General features: G+C 35.2%; 1 protein-coding gene across 2 annotated transcripts in view; it reads right to left on the bottom strand.

Moving 5' to 3' along the window:
- MRPL1 (mitochondrial ribosomal protein L1) overlaps positions 1–14,344 on the bottom strand; it is an 87,082-nt gene that overhangs the window by 52,289 nt on the left and 20,449 nt on the right. For both annotated transcript variants that reach the window (XM_002912485.4, XM_034671647.1), the window contains exons 3-6: positions 8,453–8,711; positions 5,615–5,698; positions 4,168–4,239; positions 429–540 (exon numbers count right to left, since the gene is read on the bottom strand). In XM_002912485.4, coding sequence (XP_002912531.2) covers positions 429–540; positions 4,168–4,239; positions 5,615–5,698; positions 8,453–8,711 — 527 coding nt within the window. The remainder of the gene's footprint in view (positions 1–428; positions 541–4,167; positions 4,240–5,614; positions 5,699–8,452; positions 8,712–14,344) is intronic.

Below are 14,344 nucleotides of genomic sequence, written 5' to 3' on the forward strand. Positions count from 1 at the left end.
ATATGCGTGTGTGTGTATATATATATATGTATGTATATAAATATGTGTGTATACATAATATATAAATATATATGTTGAATGCTGACACAATAAGCATATGTGTTATATCAATAAAGAGGTATAAAACAGTATGATAACATACCTAGTGGGTAATATGTGCCATTAATTTCAAATCTGAATTTAATTTAATTTCAAGCCTAAATTTAAAGAACTGGCATTATAAAGTAACTGGGTTTTCAAATTATTAGATTACCAATATAAATGCCAAAGGAAAAAAAATCAAATCCACATGTTCTTACACAACATGAAATTTAAATACCAGAACATATTATTTACTCTATATATATATTAGTTTTGTTTTATAACTAAACATACATATTAGAAAGTTGTTGACATATATTAAAATGGTAAAAAGAATTCTCCCTTACTTCGAGTTAGTTTTGGAAATCTTTTTTTCAGCTTTTTCTTTAATGGATTAAGCTCAGGCATTATTTCTGGAACAGCTACATAAAAGTCTGATTGAATTTCATCATCCAAAATCTGAAAATCAGGGGAAAAAAGATAACCTTAGATTACATGAAAAGCTTTATCCTTCTGAAAATAAAGTATAATGTAGTAATTTCCCTTATAATTTAGAAAACAGACATTAAGCACAATTCTTTCCTTCAAAGAAAGATCCTACAAACACATTTACCAATTATGAAAACAATTAGAACCAAAACATTTTCTGATGTTCTTTTAAAAATAGCCATATCCTTTAAAAAAAAATTTTTTACTGGGTTTAATTCTTCTGTGGGGTTATGTTAGGCAAAAGTGTAACAAACTAGAAGATAGCACTGATGTGTACATGGCTCATATAATCCTACAAAGTTGAATTCATATGTCCATTAAAACTGAAGAAACAATGCTGAAAATTTTGCAACATATCATATGTAAAATTAATAACACTCAAATCACTAGCAACCAATCATAAGCAACCACAATACTTTCCTAAATTTAGAGCATCAAGAGAACTAATCTATAATTATTTTCACAAAGAACTGAAACTAAAATTCTATATTTGCCTCCAATAACTAAAAATAAAAGAGAAGTGGGATAGTCAAAGACAAATTCATTTGTAATTTATTTATCCACACTCTAATTCCATTTTAATAGCAAAAAGAATAATATTCAATTTTAAAAGACAGTTTTAATTAATTCAGGCAAACATCTGAAATAATTATTAGACTACAAAAATACACTCCATTTAAACATTTAGTTGATTATAAAATGATTACAAAAACATTTAGTTGATTACAAAAAAGCAACTTTTTAGAATAATACTGCCTGGACAATAAATATTTTACCAATGATTCTTTTTACATATATTACCACAATATGTGTCATTCAAAGAGGTGGTTTGGGGTTACACAGTGAACCCTAAAATCTTGTACCATGGTAAAATTAAGCAGTGATTCTGGAATTTTACCTTCCTGTTACTGTTCTTATTTTTCCAAATTCTTTACTCCCTAAATAACTTACTGCTGTCCCCTTAACAATAACAACATGCATTAAATGAGCAATTACTACATGTACCAAGCATTCTGCTAAACATGTCAAATGATTTAGTTCATTCAGTCTTTACAATAACTCTATGAGGCCAGTACTAACATTGACCATACATCCCACCCAGATCAGGAAACTGAGGGCTTAGGGCAGATTAGTCAGTCTGTGCACTTATAAAGAGCAGACCCAGATTTCAAACACATGCAGTGTGGTTCCAGAACCCGGGACTCTCATTCATAGAAATATGAAAACAGAGGCAATTTTGAAATGTCAAAGAACTGCATGTGAAATTTCTACTCTAAGACCTTCCAATACAGATTTTATGACATGTTCCTTAAATTTAAAATTATGTTTAAAAGTTATGTTATAGTTAACCTTAAGATCACCTCTTGGAATAATACAAAACTACATAAATGAAAACCATGCTTTAGAGACAAGTAAAAATGAAGTTATTTAAAAATCTCTCAGAACCAACTATATTTGATATTTCAAAATGAAACAAAATGAATTTATTAAAGGCCTTACTTCAGAAAGGACTATTAGTTCACTAAATTTATCCTCCATTTACCTTTTATAAGTGCTAAGTAAAATAGTATTTAACCTAACTAAAAGAAATGTGTAAAAAAAAAAAATTACAGCCATGATACTATTTACCAAAACTGTCTTGAATTTATTTCATAATCTGAATGTCTTCTAAAAATAACATGGATGAGGGATGCCTGGGTGGCTCAGCCAGCTGGAGGGCTGACTCTTGGTTTTGCCTCAGGTCTTAAGCTCAGAGCGGACTCTGCTTGAGGATTCTTTCCCTCTCCCTCTGCCCCTCCCCTCCACTCTCTCTCTCTCAGGTAAAAAAATAAATCTTTAAAACAATAAAATAAAAATAATTACATGGATGAGGTTTGAAAGATTCCATGGGGTAACTTGCAAGAATGTGCTAGTGATGCCTTATACAGCTGGCATTTTCCCTCTAGTAACCAATCACTGCTGGCACCCTTAAAGAGAAATTCTGTACCTGTAACATTTTATTTACCTAATAATGTTAAAATGTACTTGGTTTCCTTATTTGGGTTACTTTTTCAAATATGTTTTATTTAATAAGCTTAATGCTACAGAACACTTTCTGCTCCCTTACCATTTCTTTCTTGAGAAGTACTTTCTTGCTTAACATTTAACTTCATTTAAACTCTATTGTTGTTTTGACAGTTCTAAAAGACACTCTTATGCTTTCAGAAAAAAAAAAAAAAAACAGATGGAAGGCGGTATACTAATTTAATAAGAATAGTTAGTTCTCTGGCTCCAAAAACTAAGCTCTCTTCTCTAATTCCAAAGAATCTGTGGTATTGCTTATTTTTAAAAAATTAAAAGAATTTTAATAATTTTATTAAAGTTTACGATACATCAGAAAGAACTGGGTACCACCCTCTGACTTTGACCCAGAGTCCGCATGAAAGCATAATTTCTTTGTATTTTCAATACAATAAGTGCTACTTCCAAAAATCATTCTGGACACTCTCCTTAAAAATCCAGAATACCCCCCACATTTGGAGTACAATTGGGGTGGGAAAAAAAACCCAGCACTCTTGTACATCCCAAAGGAAGGGCCCAGTTCAAACTTTCCCCAAGTCAAAATCTGGATACGGGGGGCGCCTGGGTGGCTCAGTCGTTAAGTGTCTGCCTTCGGCTCAGGTCATGATCCCGGGGTTCTGCGATCGAGTCCCGCATAAGGCTCCCTGCTCAGCGGAAAGCCTGCTTCTCCCTCTCTCACTCCCCCTGCTTGTGTTCCCTCTCTCGCTGCCTCTCTCTCTGTCAAATAAATAAATAAAATCTTTAAAAAAAAAATCTGGATATGAAACAAAGAGAAATTTTCAAATCACTTTCTCCTGTTCTAAAACCAAAAAGGTATTCTATAAATTAAACAATTAAATTTAGAAGATTTTAGATACTGTTAAGGAAAATCTCTTGTATTTTCAGAAATAACGCCCAAAATTCAACAGACGTGCCTCTTCTTCCCACCTCTTAAAAAACAAAACAAAACAAACAAAAAAAACGTTCTGGTCACAAACCAGCTCCACAAATTCTTTATTACTTTCTCAACACAGACTACATAACCACTTGTTGCCTCATGCTGAGCCTACACCACTCTGAAGTGGCTGAAGAGTAAAAGTTAAAGGTACAGAGGTCAGATACTATCCTTTGTGACCTGTAAAGTTAATCACATTTTTCACTCCAAGAAGGCAAAACAAATATTTGATCTTCAAAACATGAACAGTGATATTCATGAGTGCTACCTTCTAAATTTCATTTTAAATCTTGCATTCAAAACCACAAAGAGTCATATTGCCCTTTCCAGTCTACCCACAAAAACTCACATTAACATGTAGGAAGCAAGGGGGGGAAATCATGATATAAATCAAGCATAATTAGTATCAGACTGTCTGGATAGTTTTTTCTTAGCTTGACTTTGAGACTCAAAAGAGTAGGAAAATTTTTCACTGTTCTACAAAGCTTTACTAACCATTTGTCAAAAGAATAGGCATAGTGGTTATGTTCCACATGAAAAAAATCAATGGATGGCAAAGAGAACAATTTCTTTAACTAATGAACATGAAAACAACATTGTACCTTCTGAATCAGATTAGTTCCTCCTGCAAACGCAGCTCCATTTTCTTCTGCTATTTTAATCTCTGATGCATTCTACAAAAATACAATAGTTTGAACATCAATCTTTAAACAAATTCAGTCTGATTTCAAGTATTTTGTACAAAAAAATTTATCACAGTTCAAAGTAAAAATTGTGGTTTCTACTTTTAACTGAAAATGCATCATTTCTCAATCAGATGTATCAAAGATACTATATCATGAACAAGTTTACTTTGTAGGTGATTAAGGTGTTTCTTGACTAACACATGAGGAAATATATTGAAATGACATATTACGAATCTAAGAAGTGGCTCAATCTAGCTCTTCAATGCCATCAATACATCATCTTCCAGAAGCGAAAGATTAAAATATATTTAGTTTTGCTAACTTAACTGGAGACATCTTAACAAACTAAAGAGGAAAAATTACTTAAGAAATGATAGAATCATAACTATATTGTACGCCTGAAACTAATCAACTAACCAGAATTAAAAACTTAAAAAAATTTAGCCAGTTGTCTGAAAATTCAAAAGAAAAACACACAGTATTAGTTATTTTCTATGCTCCACTTATGCCATTTGGTTTTACTGTGAAAATGTATCACTTCCTTAAGTCACTCAAGTTTTGTAGCATTCCAACAGCTATATTCTCCACTTTTCTAGGAAAAAAAAAAAGTAAAGAATCTCTTCCTTGAAAGTGAGGCAGATAAAGAAAAATGAAAACGCTCTACAAAATAAATTCATAAATACATTACAAACAAATGTTTATGATACAAAAAGACTGACAAAGAGCCATATGACTCTATTTGTTACAGCCTCGACCTTCCTGGTTTTCCAGACTATAGATATTTTTAAGTGTGGTTTCTGTGTCTTCAAGTACTAAATGGACCCATGGCTTTAAAACAATTTTACTGGGCACCTGGGTGTATCAGTCGGTTAAGCATCTGCCTTTGGCTCAGGTCACGATCCCTGTAGTCCTGGGATCAAGTCCTGCATCAGGCTCCCCCCTCAGCAGGGAGTCTGCTTCTCCCTCTCCCTTTGCCACTCCCCCTGCTTGTGTACCTGCACGCAGGCGCACGCTCTTCCTCTCTCTCTCTCTGTCAAATAAATAAATAAAAATCTTTAAAAATAATAATTTTGTTGTTTTTGTTTGAGGAGAGTACTTTGAGTAGGAAGCAGGAGCTAGTAGGACAAATTCTCTATTTCTCTTCAGTTTCTTGTGAGTAACATAATGTAGTGATTAATAATGATGAAATTAATATTCTAGTTTAGCTTTCTCAAATGACATAACCTCAAATAAGTCATTTAACGCTTCAGATGGGGAAAATAAGACTACATGAATAGTCCACTCATTCAATTAATCTAAGCACTGATTAATATGATATGTAAAAAAAATTAAATGATATGAAAAGTTGACAAAGGTTACTCACCCCTGTAAAAACAGCAACTTTATTGATTTCTGAAACAAACGGGTATGGAAAGCGAAGAGCACTGGCAAATGGCTCCACTTTTTTCTAAATACACAGCAATGAAAAAATAATTATGAAAAATTCATTCATCTTTTCTGTATCTGTCACATCTATAAAAAACAAAACTGATAGGTTTTGTTTTCAATGTTTTAATTCTACCATATGTCCTCTAATTAATCTAGAACTATTCAATGATTACAATTTAAAGCATAAGAGACTATATTTCTTTCCTAAGAAATCATGATGAAAACCTGCACCTCTCTCCCCACCTCCATACTGCCACAGCACTTGGCTTCTATCTCTACATCATTCACCACAATCTCTCATATATTAAGTGATGTGTTTGCATATCCATATCTTCCTCAGCACCTAGTACAATGCTATCTACATGATGGATATCAATAAAAGTTTACTACCTCCAATTAAATTCAAAAGAACATGTAATTTTTTTTCACCATCAAGGAGGACATGAGCACAGCTATGCATAACAGATGACGGAAAATATCCAGCTAATCTGCAGTAGTTCACTATTAACTCTAAACCTAAGACAGAATGCCAAGCCTGAAAGGCTCTTCTGAGTGAGTCTATTTTGAAACAACATGAACTGCCTGCCACTTTCAAAGATACCTGGGAAGTCAGCTGGAAAATCCAAAACATATAATGGCATGCATTAAGGCACCCAAATATGGATGGAGATTTACAGGGCCTCAGAACTTCTTTGTTCAGTTATCTAGCTAAGGACCTGTCTAGCCCTGTGGCTCATATCACTTAGAGAGACTTCACATGGAAGGTCTAAGCCCATAGTTTTGGTGCAGTAAGGTCTAAAAGAAAGGGAATTAGGGATGTTCCCTAATTAAAACTGATTGAAAGGTTAAATGTTTAGCAAAACTTTATTTTGAGTAGAGATAACCTCCTGAGGATTTCTTTTCAGACAAGGAGGCACAAACTCTTAAGCATACTTGACACCAGACAGGCAATTCAATTTTATTGACTGGCATTCCTTTGCCATTAACACGTCACAATGGGTTTCAGTAAATTTTTCAGTGGCAAGTAATCACAATAAAAGTATCCCCTGGGGGAATACTGGCTTCTTGCAAAGCGCTCTATCAAAAACAAAAAATGTCTCAGAAAGACAACAGTACCCTTTCAATGTTAATAGTTTACAAGTGGCTTTCATTTATGAAATGAAGCTTGTGGTCCTACAACTCTTCATTACGAACCACAGTTGACTGCTAAGGAACTCAGGGGTTGGGGCACTACCCCCAGCACAGTGGAAAATCTGCATAAACTTTTGACACCCCCAAAACTTAACTACTAATAGCCTACTATTGACCAAAGCCTTACCAATAACATAAACAGTCAACCAACACATATTTGGTATGTTGTATGAATTAGATACTGTAGTCTTAAAACGAAGAAAGCTGGAGAAGAGAAAATGTTATTAAGAAAATAAGGAAGAGAAAATATATTTACAGTAGTGTACTGTATTTATCAAAAAAACTGTGCATGTAAGCGGATCCTCACAGTTCAAACCTATGTTGTTCAAGGGTCAACAGTACATTAATGGCTGACTGAGAAAGTGATCATCTTGGATACTACAACATTTTTAAAATAAAAGAACGAACAGTAACACTGTACTATTAAATAAAATTACAGCATGGCTGGTATAAACTATTTCTAATAAATAAGAACTAAGAAATGAGATAGACCTTGATTCAAATCCTAACTTTACCTCCTATTCTGTGACCTTCAACAAGTTACTTCAGTTTTTCTCTCTCAGCTTCCTCTTTTGAGGTTATTATAGGATTAAATGAGAAAATGCATGCAAAGCACTTAGTACTGTGGCTGGTACACAGAAAGTTTCCAGTAAATGTTGATTGTGATTATTAAACTCCTACCAAGTACTTCACATGCATTATCTCATTTAACCCTCTTAAAAGCTGTATGAACTAAGTATTTTATCTCCCTTTATAAAGAGGTGGAAAAATAGATCTGAAGAGGTTAAACCAGAAACCCAAAGTCAAAGAGCAAGTAAGTGGTGACACCAGGATTCTGGCCTGTACTGTAATCTGACTCCAGAGCCCATGATCCTAAGTACTACACTGTACTGCCTCCTCCTAAGTGTTCAACTATTGTTGTTATTGAGGTTGTTAAATTGTATTCAAAAATTTGTACCTTCTAGTCTGACCAAAAAAAGACATCTTCAGAATAAAAATGAAAATACCATTTCCAAGAAAATTAGATTTCTTAAATGAGATACAAAATTAGGCTGTAATGGACCTCAACTCTAATTCAGTATTTTTTTTACTACTTTTAGAGGTTTATAAACAAAAGTCATCCAAGGAACTGCATATAAATAGATAAAGCAGAAAAGTTTTGGTTGAAGCAAGAGTAAAGGGCTTGGCACCCCATGCAAACAGTCTCAACACGGGACTCTAAGGAACATACCTCTAATCCCAAACCCTCATTTACAGAAAAGGAGTATGACACGCAGGCAGCTTAAGTCATTTTTCAAAGTTACAGTAATTCCTCGGTTAATTTTAACACTACTTTTGCTGAAATTTATACCAGTGATTTTCAGGTGAGCAGGAGACACATGTTCATCGACGCTGCAGAGTATGTTCAACGTTATATTTTTGTATTTGGGAAATAAAAACAAAATTTTTCATCCCACAGTATTGAAAGAGCATAAGATTTCCCAAAAATTATTACAGGAAACAAGGCACTTCAAAAATCAAGAAACAGCAATTCATACAGCCACTGTTCACAAATAAATTTATTTTAGTTGAGTCTACATACCTTCTTCCCCAGTGCCATATCCAGTGTCAGATCAAGATAAACACCTTGCTTTGGATTAGTAAAGTCTAGAGCTTGAAATTTTTTAAGTAACTGAATAGCTTTCTCCACCTCATATATCTGCCTTGGATATAAGCGCTTTAAGTAGACATCATCCTCAGGTTCGCCTTCCATATAGGAGTATGACTTTATTTTTTCTATCTCATCTTTTTTCTCATCTGATGCTTTGTCTTTCACACCTTTTTTTGTTTTCTTTCCAGGCCTTAAAAAGAGACAAATTCAAGATCAGTTATCTCAATACATATTCTAAGAAACTTTTTTTTCTTTTTAAAGCCAGTGTAGGGGCACCTGGGTGGCTCAGTCAGTTAAGCATCCGCCTTCGGCTCAGGTCGTGATCTCAGGATCCTGCTCAGCTGGGAGCCTGCTTCTCCCTCTTCTCCCCACTCATGCTCTCTCTGGCTATCTCTGTCGCTACCTTGGTCTATCTCTCTCAAATAAATAAACAAAATCTTTTAAAAAATAAAAAAATAAAAAGCCAAAGTACATAAGATAGAAAAAATAACAAAAAATAAAGTTTATTTTTATTTTAAGTTTAATTAAAAAGCATAGACTGCTTTACAACATTTCTATTTGAACAAATATTAAGTGAACTTTTGTACCATTTTCAGTTGATGCAAAGTTGGATAAAGCATTGATGCTGCCCTCCAAAAATTTAGAGGAATGGAGGAGACAGACATGCAAACGGATAATTTCAATACAATGGGTAAGTACTTTGACACAGTGTTGTTGGGAAGACATTTAATCCAGTCTGGGAAGCTAGGGAAGTGTTCTAGAGGAGATGACCCTAACATCAATTCTTGAAGGATAAGGAAGAGTTAGCCCAAGTATATACCCAAGAGAGACGAAAACATATGACCGCATGAAAGCATGTACACAAATGTTCATTGCAGCATTACTCATAACAATCAAAAAGTAAAAACAACCCAAATGTCCAATAACCCAGATGAATGAATACATAAATGTGATATATCCATACAATAAAATATTAATCAGCAGTGAAAAGGAATGAAGTACTGATACAAGCTATAATAAGTATAAACTTTAAAAACATATGCCAGTAAAAGAAGCCAGTTACAAAAGACTAGATATTTTATGGTTCTATTTGTATGAAACATCAAGAATGGGCAAATTCATAGAAACTGAAAGTAGATTTAGTGACTGTCCAAGGCTGGAAGAGGAGGTTAGAAAAATGGAGTGTAACTGCCAATGGGCGTGAGGTTTTAGGGGAAGCTAACAAAAATGTTCTAAAAATGACACTGTAGTGGTGGCAAAAGTGTGAATATACTAAAAACCACTGAATTGTACACTTTAAATGGGTGAATTGTATGGTATGTAAATTATAGCTCAATAAAGCTATTATCTTAAAAAGTACAGTTAGCCAGGCAAAGAAACAACATAATAAAAGTATTGAGTCATGAAACAGAATGCAAGTACATAAGGAGAGTTGTTATAAATTCTGACGAGAGCAGAGGGGGGCAAAATTTTCTCTAAGGGACCAGAGAGCAAATATTTTATAGTCTCTTATCTCAATATTTTAATTATGCCATGTAATGTGAAAGCAGCCATAGACATTGAAAAATGAATGAGGGTAGCCATGTTCCAATAAAACTTTATTTATGAACAAATGGCTTAAATTTCATAATTTTCATGAGTCACAAAATACTCTTCTTTTTTTATCCAATCACTTAAAAATGTAGGAACCATGTTCATGAATCATACAAAAATAGATGGCTGAACACATTTTTTGGCCCCCTGGACATATTTTGCTGACTCCTGAATTACAGGACAAAACAGAAGGCAAGAAACATCAGAAGATGGGGCTGGAGAATCTAGATCATAGATGCCTTCACTAGAGGCAATGAGAAGCCACAGAATAGGAGTAAAATCTGTATTTCCAGTAGAGTATTCTGGCTACAATATAAGAGACAGATTTGAAGGAAGCTGGACTGGAGACAATATAAAGACTAATCCCTCCCTTTCTTCTCAAGGAGATATGACAGCCTCTAGAGCAGTGATGGTAATAGGCCAGAGAAGATGAGAGATTAGATATTTATAAATACTGCAGAAAAAGAAAGATGGAAAAAGACTATACACAATATGTCCTATGTTTCTGGCTTGGGTGACTAGGTATAGAGTAATATCATTAAGACCAGAAATAAAGGCAAAACAGTTTCTTGTAAGAGAGGTATTCACAGAGATGAGTTCAATTTGGGGCAATACAGAGTTTGAATGTGGGGTAGCACTGGCCCCAATTCTTTATCCCCTCTTTTCATCAAGCCCCTTTGCTGAGTGACTTTGCAGTTCCTCTCATTTAAAGGGGTAGCACGTGTTTCCCAGCACTTTGACTGGTCATGTGACTAGTTTGGCCAAAGCACTTAATAAAGGAAAAGTAACAGTTCCTCTGCTCTAAGCTTAGGCCAATAAGAAGTTTCATGTTTCCACTTGCATGCCTGTATTTCTGCCATTTCCATAAGAACATGCTTGTGCCACCCCAAAGGCAGGAGAATAAGGGATATGTGAAACAGAGTTGCCCCCACAAAGCCCCAGGCTAGACTGGACAATTCACAACTGATGTGCAGGCTCACAGATGTGCAGCAAGCCCAGCCAAGGTCCTAAGAGACACCCATCCAAACCTAGCTTAGATCAGTTGACCCACAGATGTGTGTGCAATGATGAAGAATTCTTGAGTGGTTTGGTATATAACAAAAGCTAACAAGGTGTTTACGAAATATCTAGGAAAACATGTTCAACTGGTAATTGCAGATAAGAGTTTGAACCTAGGGGCGCCTGGGTGGCACAGCGGTTAAGCGTCTGCCTTCGGCTCAGGGCGTGATCCCGGCGTTATGGGATCGAGCCCCACATCAGGCTCTTCCGCTGTGAGCCTGCTTCTTCCTCTCCCACTCCCCCTGCTTGTGTTCCCTCTCTCGCTGGCTGTCTCTATCTCTGTCGAATAAATAAATAAAATCTTTAAAAAAAAAGAGAGAGAGTTTGAACCTAAGAAGAAAAGACAGAATAAAAAAGAGCTAGAGATAATATGACGTATTTTCTCAACACTATTTCAAATCACACCTATAATCTTTTAGCCACAGTTTTAAATAAGTAACATTTCTAGAAAAACGTTTTGAGTTCTGTTGTACGCAGAATAATGACTTTCCGAAGATGTTATATCTACATGGCAAAAAAGGCTTTGCAGATGTGCTTATTAGGGCTAAAGACTCTGAGATGGGGAGATTATCTGGAAAATCCAGGGGCCAATCTAATCACACAAGTCCTTGAAAGCAGAGAAACTCTCCCCTTTCCCACCTACATCTGAAAGAGATGGGAAGAAAGAGAAGAAATTGGAGCATGAAAGGGAATCTGCCATTCCTGGCTTTGAAGATGGAGGAAGAGAGCCACAAGCTGAGGAATGTGGGTAGCCTCTCAAAAGTGGGAATGGAAAAGAAACAGATTTTCCCCTAGAGCTTCTAGAGAGGAAGGAAACCCTGCTGACACCTTGATTTTAGCCCAGTGAGATCCATGACAGACTTGACCTACAGAACTGCAAGATAACAAACTTCTGATGTTTTAAACCACAAAGTTTGTGGTAATTTGCTAACAGAAAACAAATACGGGGTCCTATAAAATGTATGGGAAAGAAACAGATGACAGTAAAACAAATTTTTAAAAAAGAAACTCAAAAATCCAATTGAATGTATAATTCCATTCTCACTCGCTCTCAAAGAATCCTTATTACCACAAATAACAGCATCCACCCAACTGATAAGCAATTCAATAGAATAGCAGATAATGACAATGCTCATTTTTAATGGGACACAGGTGTCCTTCTGGACTGATGACAACAAGTCTAAGCAGGTGTCCAAGCAGACGGATGCAACATGCCCCAATAGCTACTTTGGAAGTACTCCACAAAATTTTGAATCTTCCAAACTAGAGAAATCACATTTTCATTTTACATTTAGTAAGAGAATAGGGAGGCCAATAAAAGAAGAAGCCTAAAGAGCATGTGTTAGTAAAATACTCTCCATCTAAAATAAACAAAACAAATAAAAGTCCTAGCTGTAACCTACAGACTTGCTTTACATAAACACTGATTTCAGCACGAAATTTTTATCATTGCCAAACCTGTCCATATAAATTATAATTAATATCAAATTCCCAGGGACTGAAATATGATTTTTAGATTAATAAATATATGCAACATCCAAAAGAAGTCTGATATACAGAATGAGCTGAGTATACAGGAATTTATTTATACTTTGCTCCTTGTTTCACAAAATATTTGAGGTGATTCAATAAAACTACTTTTAAGTTACAAATGGAACACTGTTTTAAAGGGGAAAAAAAGCATAATATTATAACAGATCAAATAGGACTCTAAAAAACACTTTCTTCCAAAATTAAAAAAAACACAACTGAACAAAATCTGTCAGTAATTAATTTTATATACCCACTGCCAGTTTTCCATGACCCTCCAAAAATGTCTATCTTTATTCATTAGAATCATATCCAGAAGACCTATGTTGTTCATGCAATTATGTAAGGCCCTATCAGGAGAGCCTAAACACTATGATTCTTGGGGAATAAAAATAAATCACAGTAAAAAAGTTTTTGCCAAGGAGCGCCTGGGTGGCTCAGTTGGTTAAGCGTCTGTCTTCGGCTCAGGTCATGATCTCAGGGTTCTGGGATCAAGCCCCATGTCTGGGATTCAGCCCCGCATCAGGCTCCCTGTTCAGTGAGCCTGCTTCTCCCTCTCCCTCTGCCTGCAGCTCCCCCCACTTGTGTTCTCTCTGACAAATAAAATCTTTAAAAAATAATAAAATATGGCACGTATTGCATGGTGCACTGGGTGTTATACGCAACTAATGAAGCATCAAACTTTACATCGGAATCTGGGAATGTACTGTATGGTGATTAACATAATATAATAAAATAAAATAAATAAAAATAATAAAATAAAATAAAATGGTTTTTGCAAAGGTAAAGGAAAAATACCTGGCAGTCTGAATCAAAGAGAATTTTGCAGCGATTACCTGCGTACCTAAATTACATAGATTAAATGAGTAGTAAGAGATTATACTCAGATAATAACTTCCCCCGCCTCACCTGTCCCTTAACTCCAAAAGCATGAAAGGAAAAATAATTCCATCATCATACTCAAACAAAAAAAAAAAATCAGTGCTACAATAAAGCTCACGTCAAGACCTTTGAAGATCTGTGACCCCAGAGATTCAAGTCCCTTTGAGGCTGAAAAAGCCTTTACATTGAGAAATTGGGGGATGGAAGTTGGGGGAGCATGGTGATACACAACTTCTGTCAAACTAAACTGAACTAAACAGAACTAAAGAGAAAATGGCTAGGGCATGTAATTATTAATGGAATGCAAACATCTGGACATCTCATTTCTCAGTATAATCCTGTAAATAAATTCACTAATATCTCTGACCCTGGTTTATTCATGAAACTAAATGCAGAGGTTCTGCTTATGCTTACAACGTGAAAGGCAAAAGAATAAAACCCAGTCAATAATACAAATAAATGAAAATTTAAAAATAAAACCTGTGAAGAGTATTAACAATAGAGAGTCAAATAAAACCACTTTTTTTGAATGCATCACAAAGCTGAGATCACAGGGCAACCAAGTAGCCTTAAATCTAAGAAGAATCAGCCCGCATTCCCTACTCCCACTCCACATGCATGCATACTCAGGACACTCTCACCTGTAGCAGAGTATAAGAGAAGGCAAACAGGTAAGAATGTCAGGGCTACTAGAAAGCCCCTGAGACATCCACACATAACGGGAGTTCACAGTTTGTAGGCCCTTTCCACAGACCTCCA

Source organism: Ailuropoda melanoleuca, chromosome 11, assembly GCF_002007445.2.
Source record: "Ailuropoda melanoleuca isolate Jingjing chromosome 11, ASM200744v2, whole genome shotgun sequence".
Classification (NCBI taxonomy): domain Eukaryota; kingdom Metazoa; phylum Chordata; class Mammalia; order Carnivora; family Ursidae; genus Ailuropoda; species Ailuropoda melanoleuca.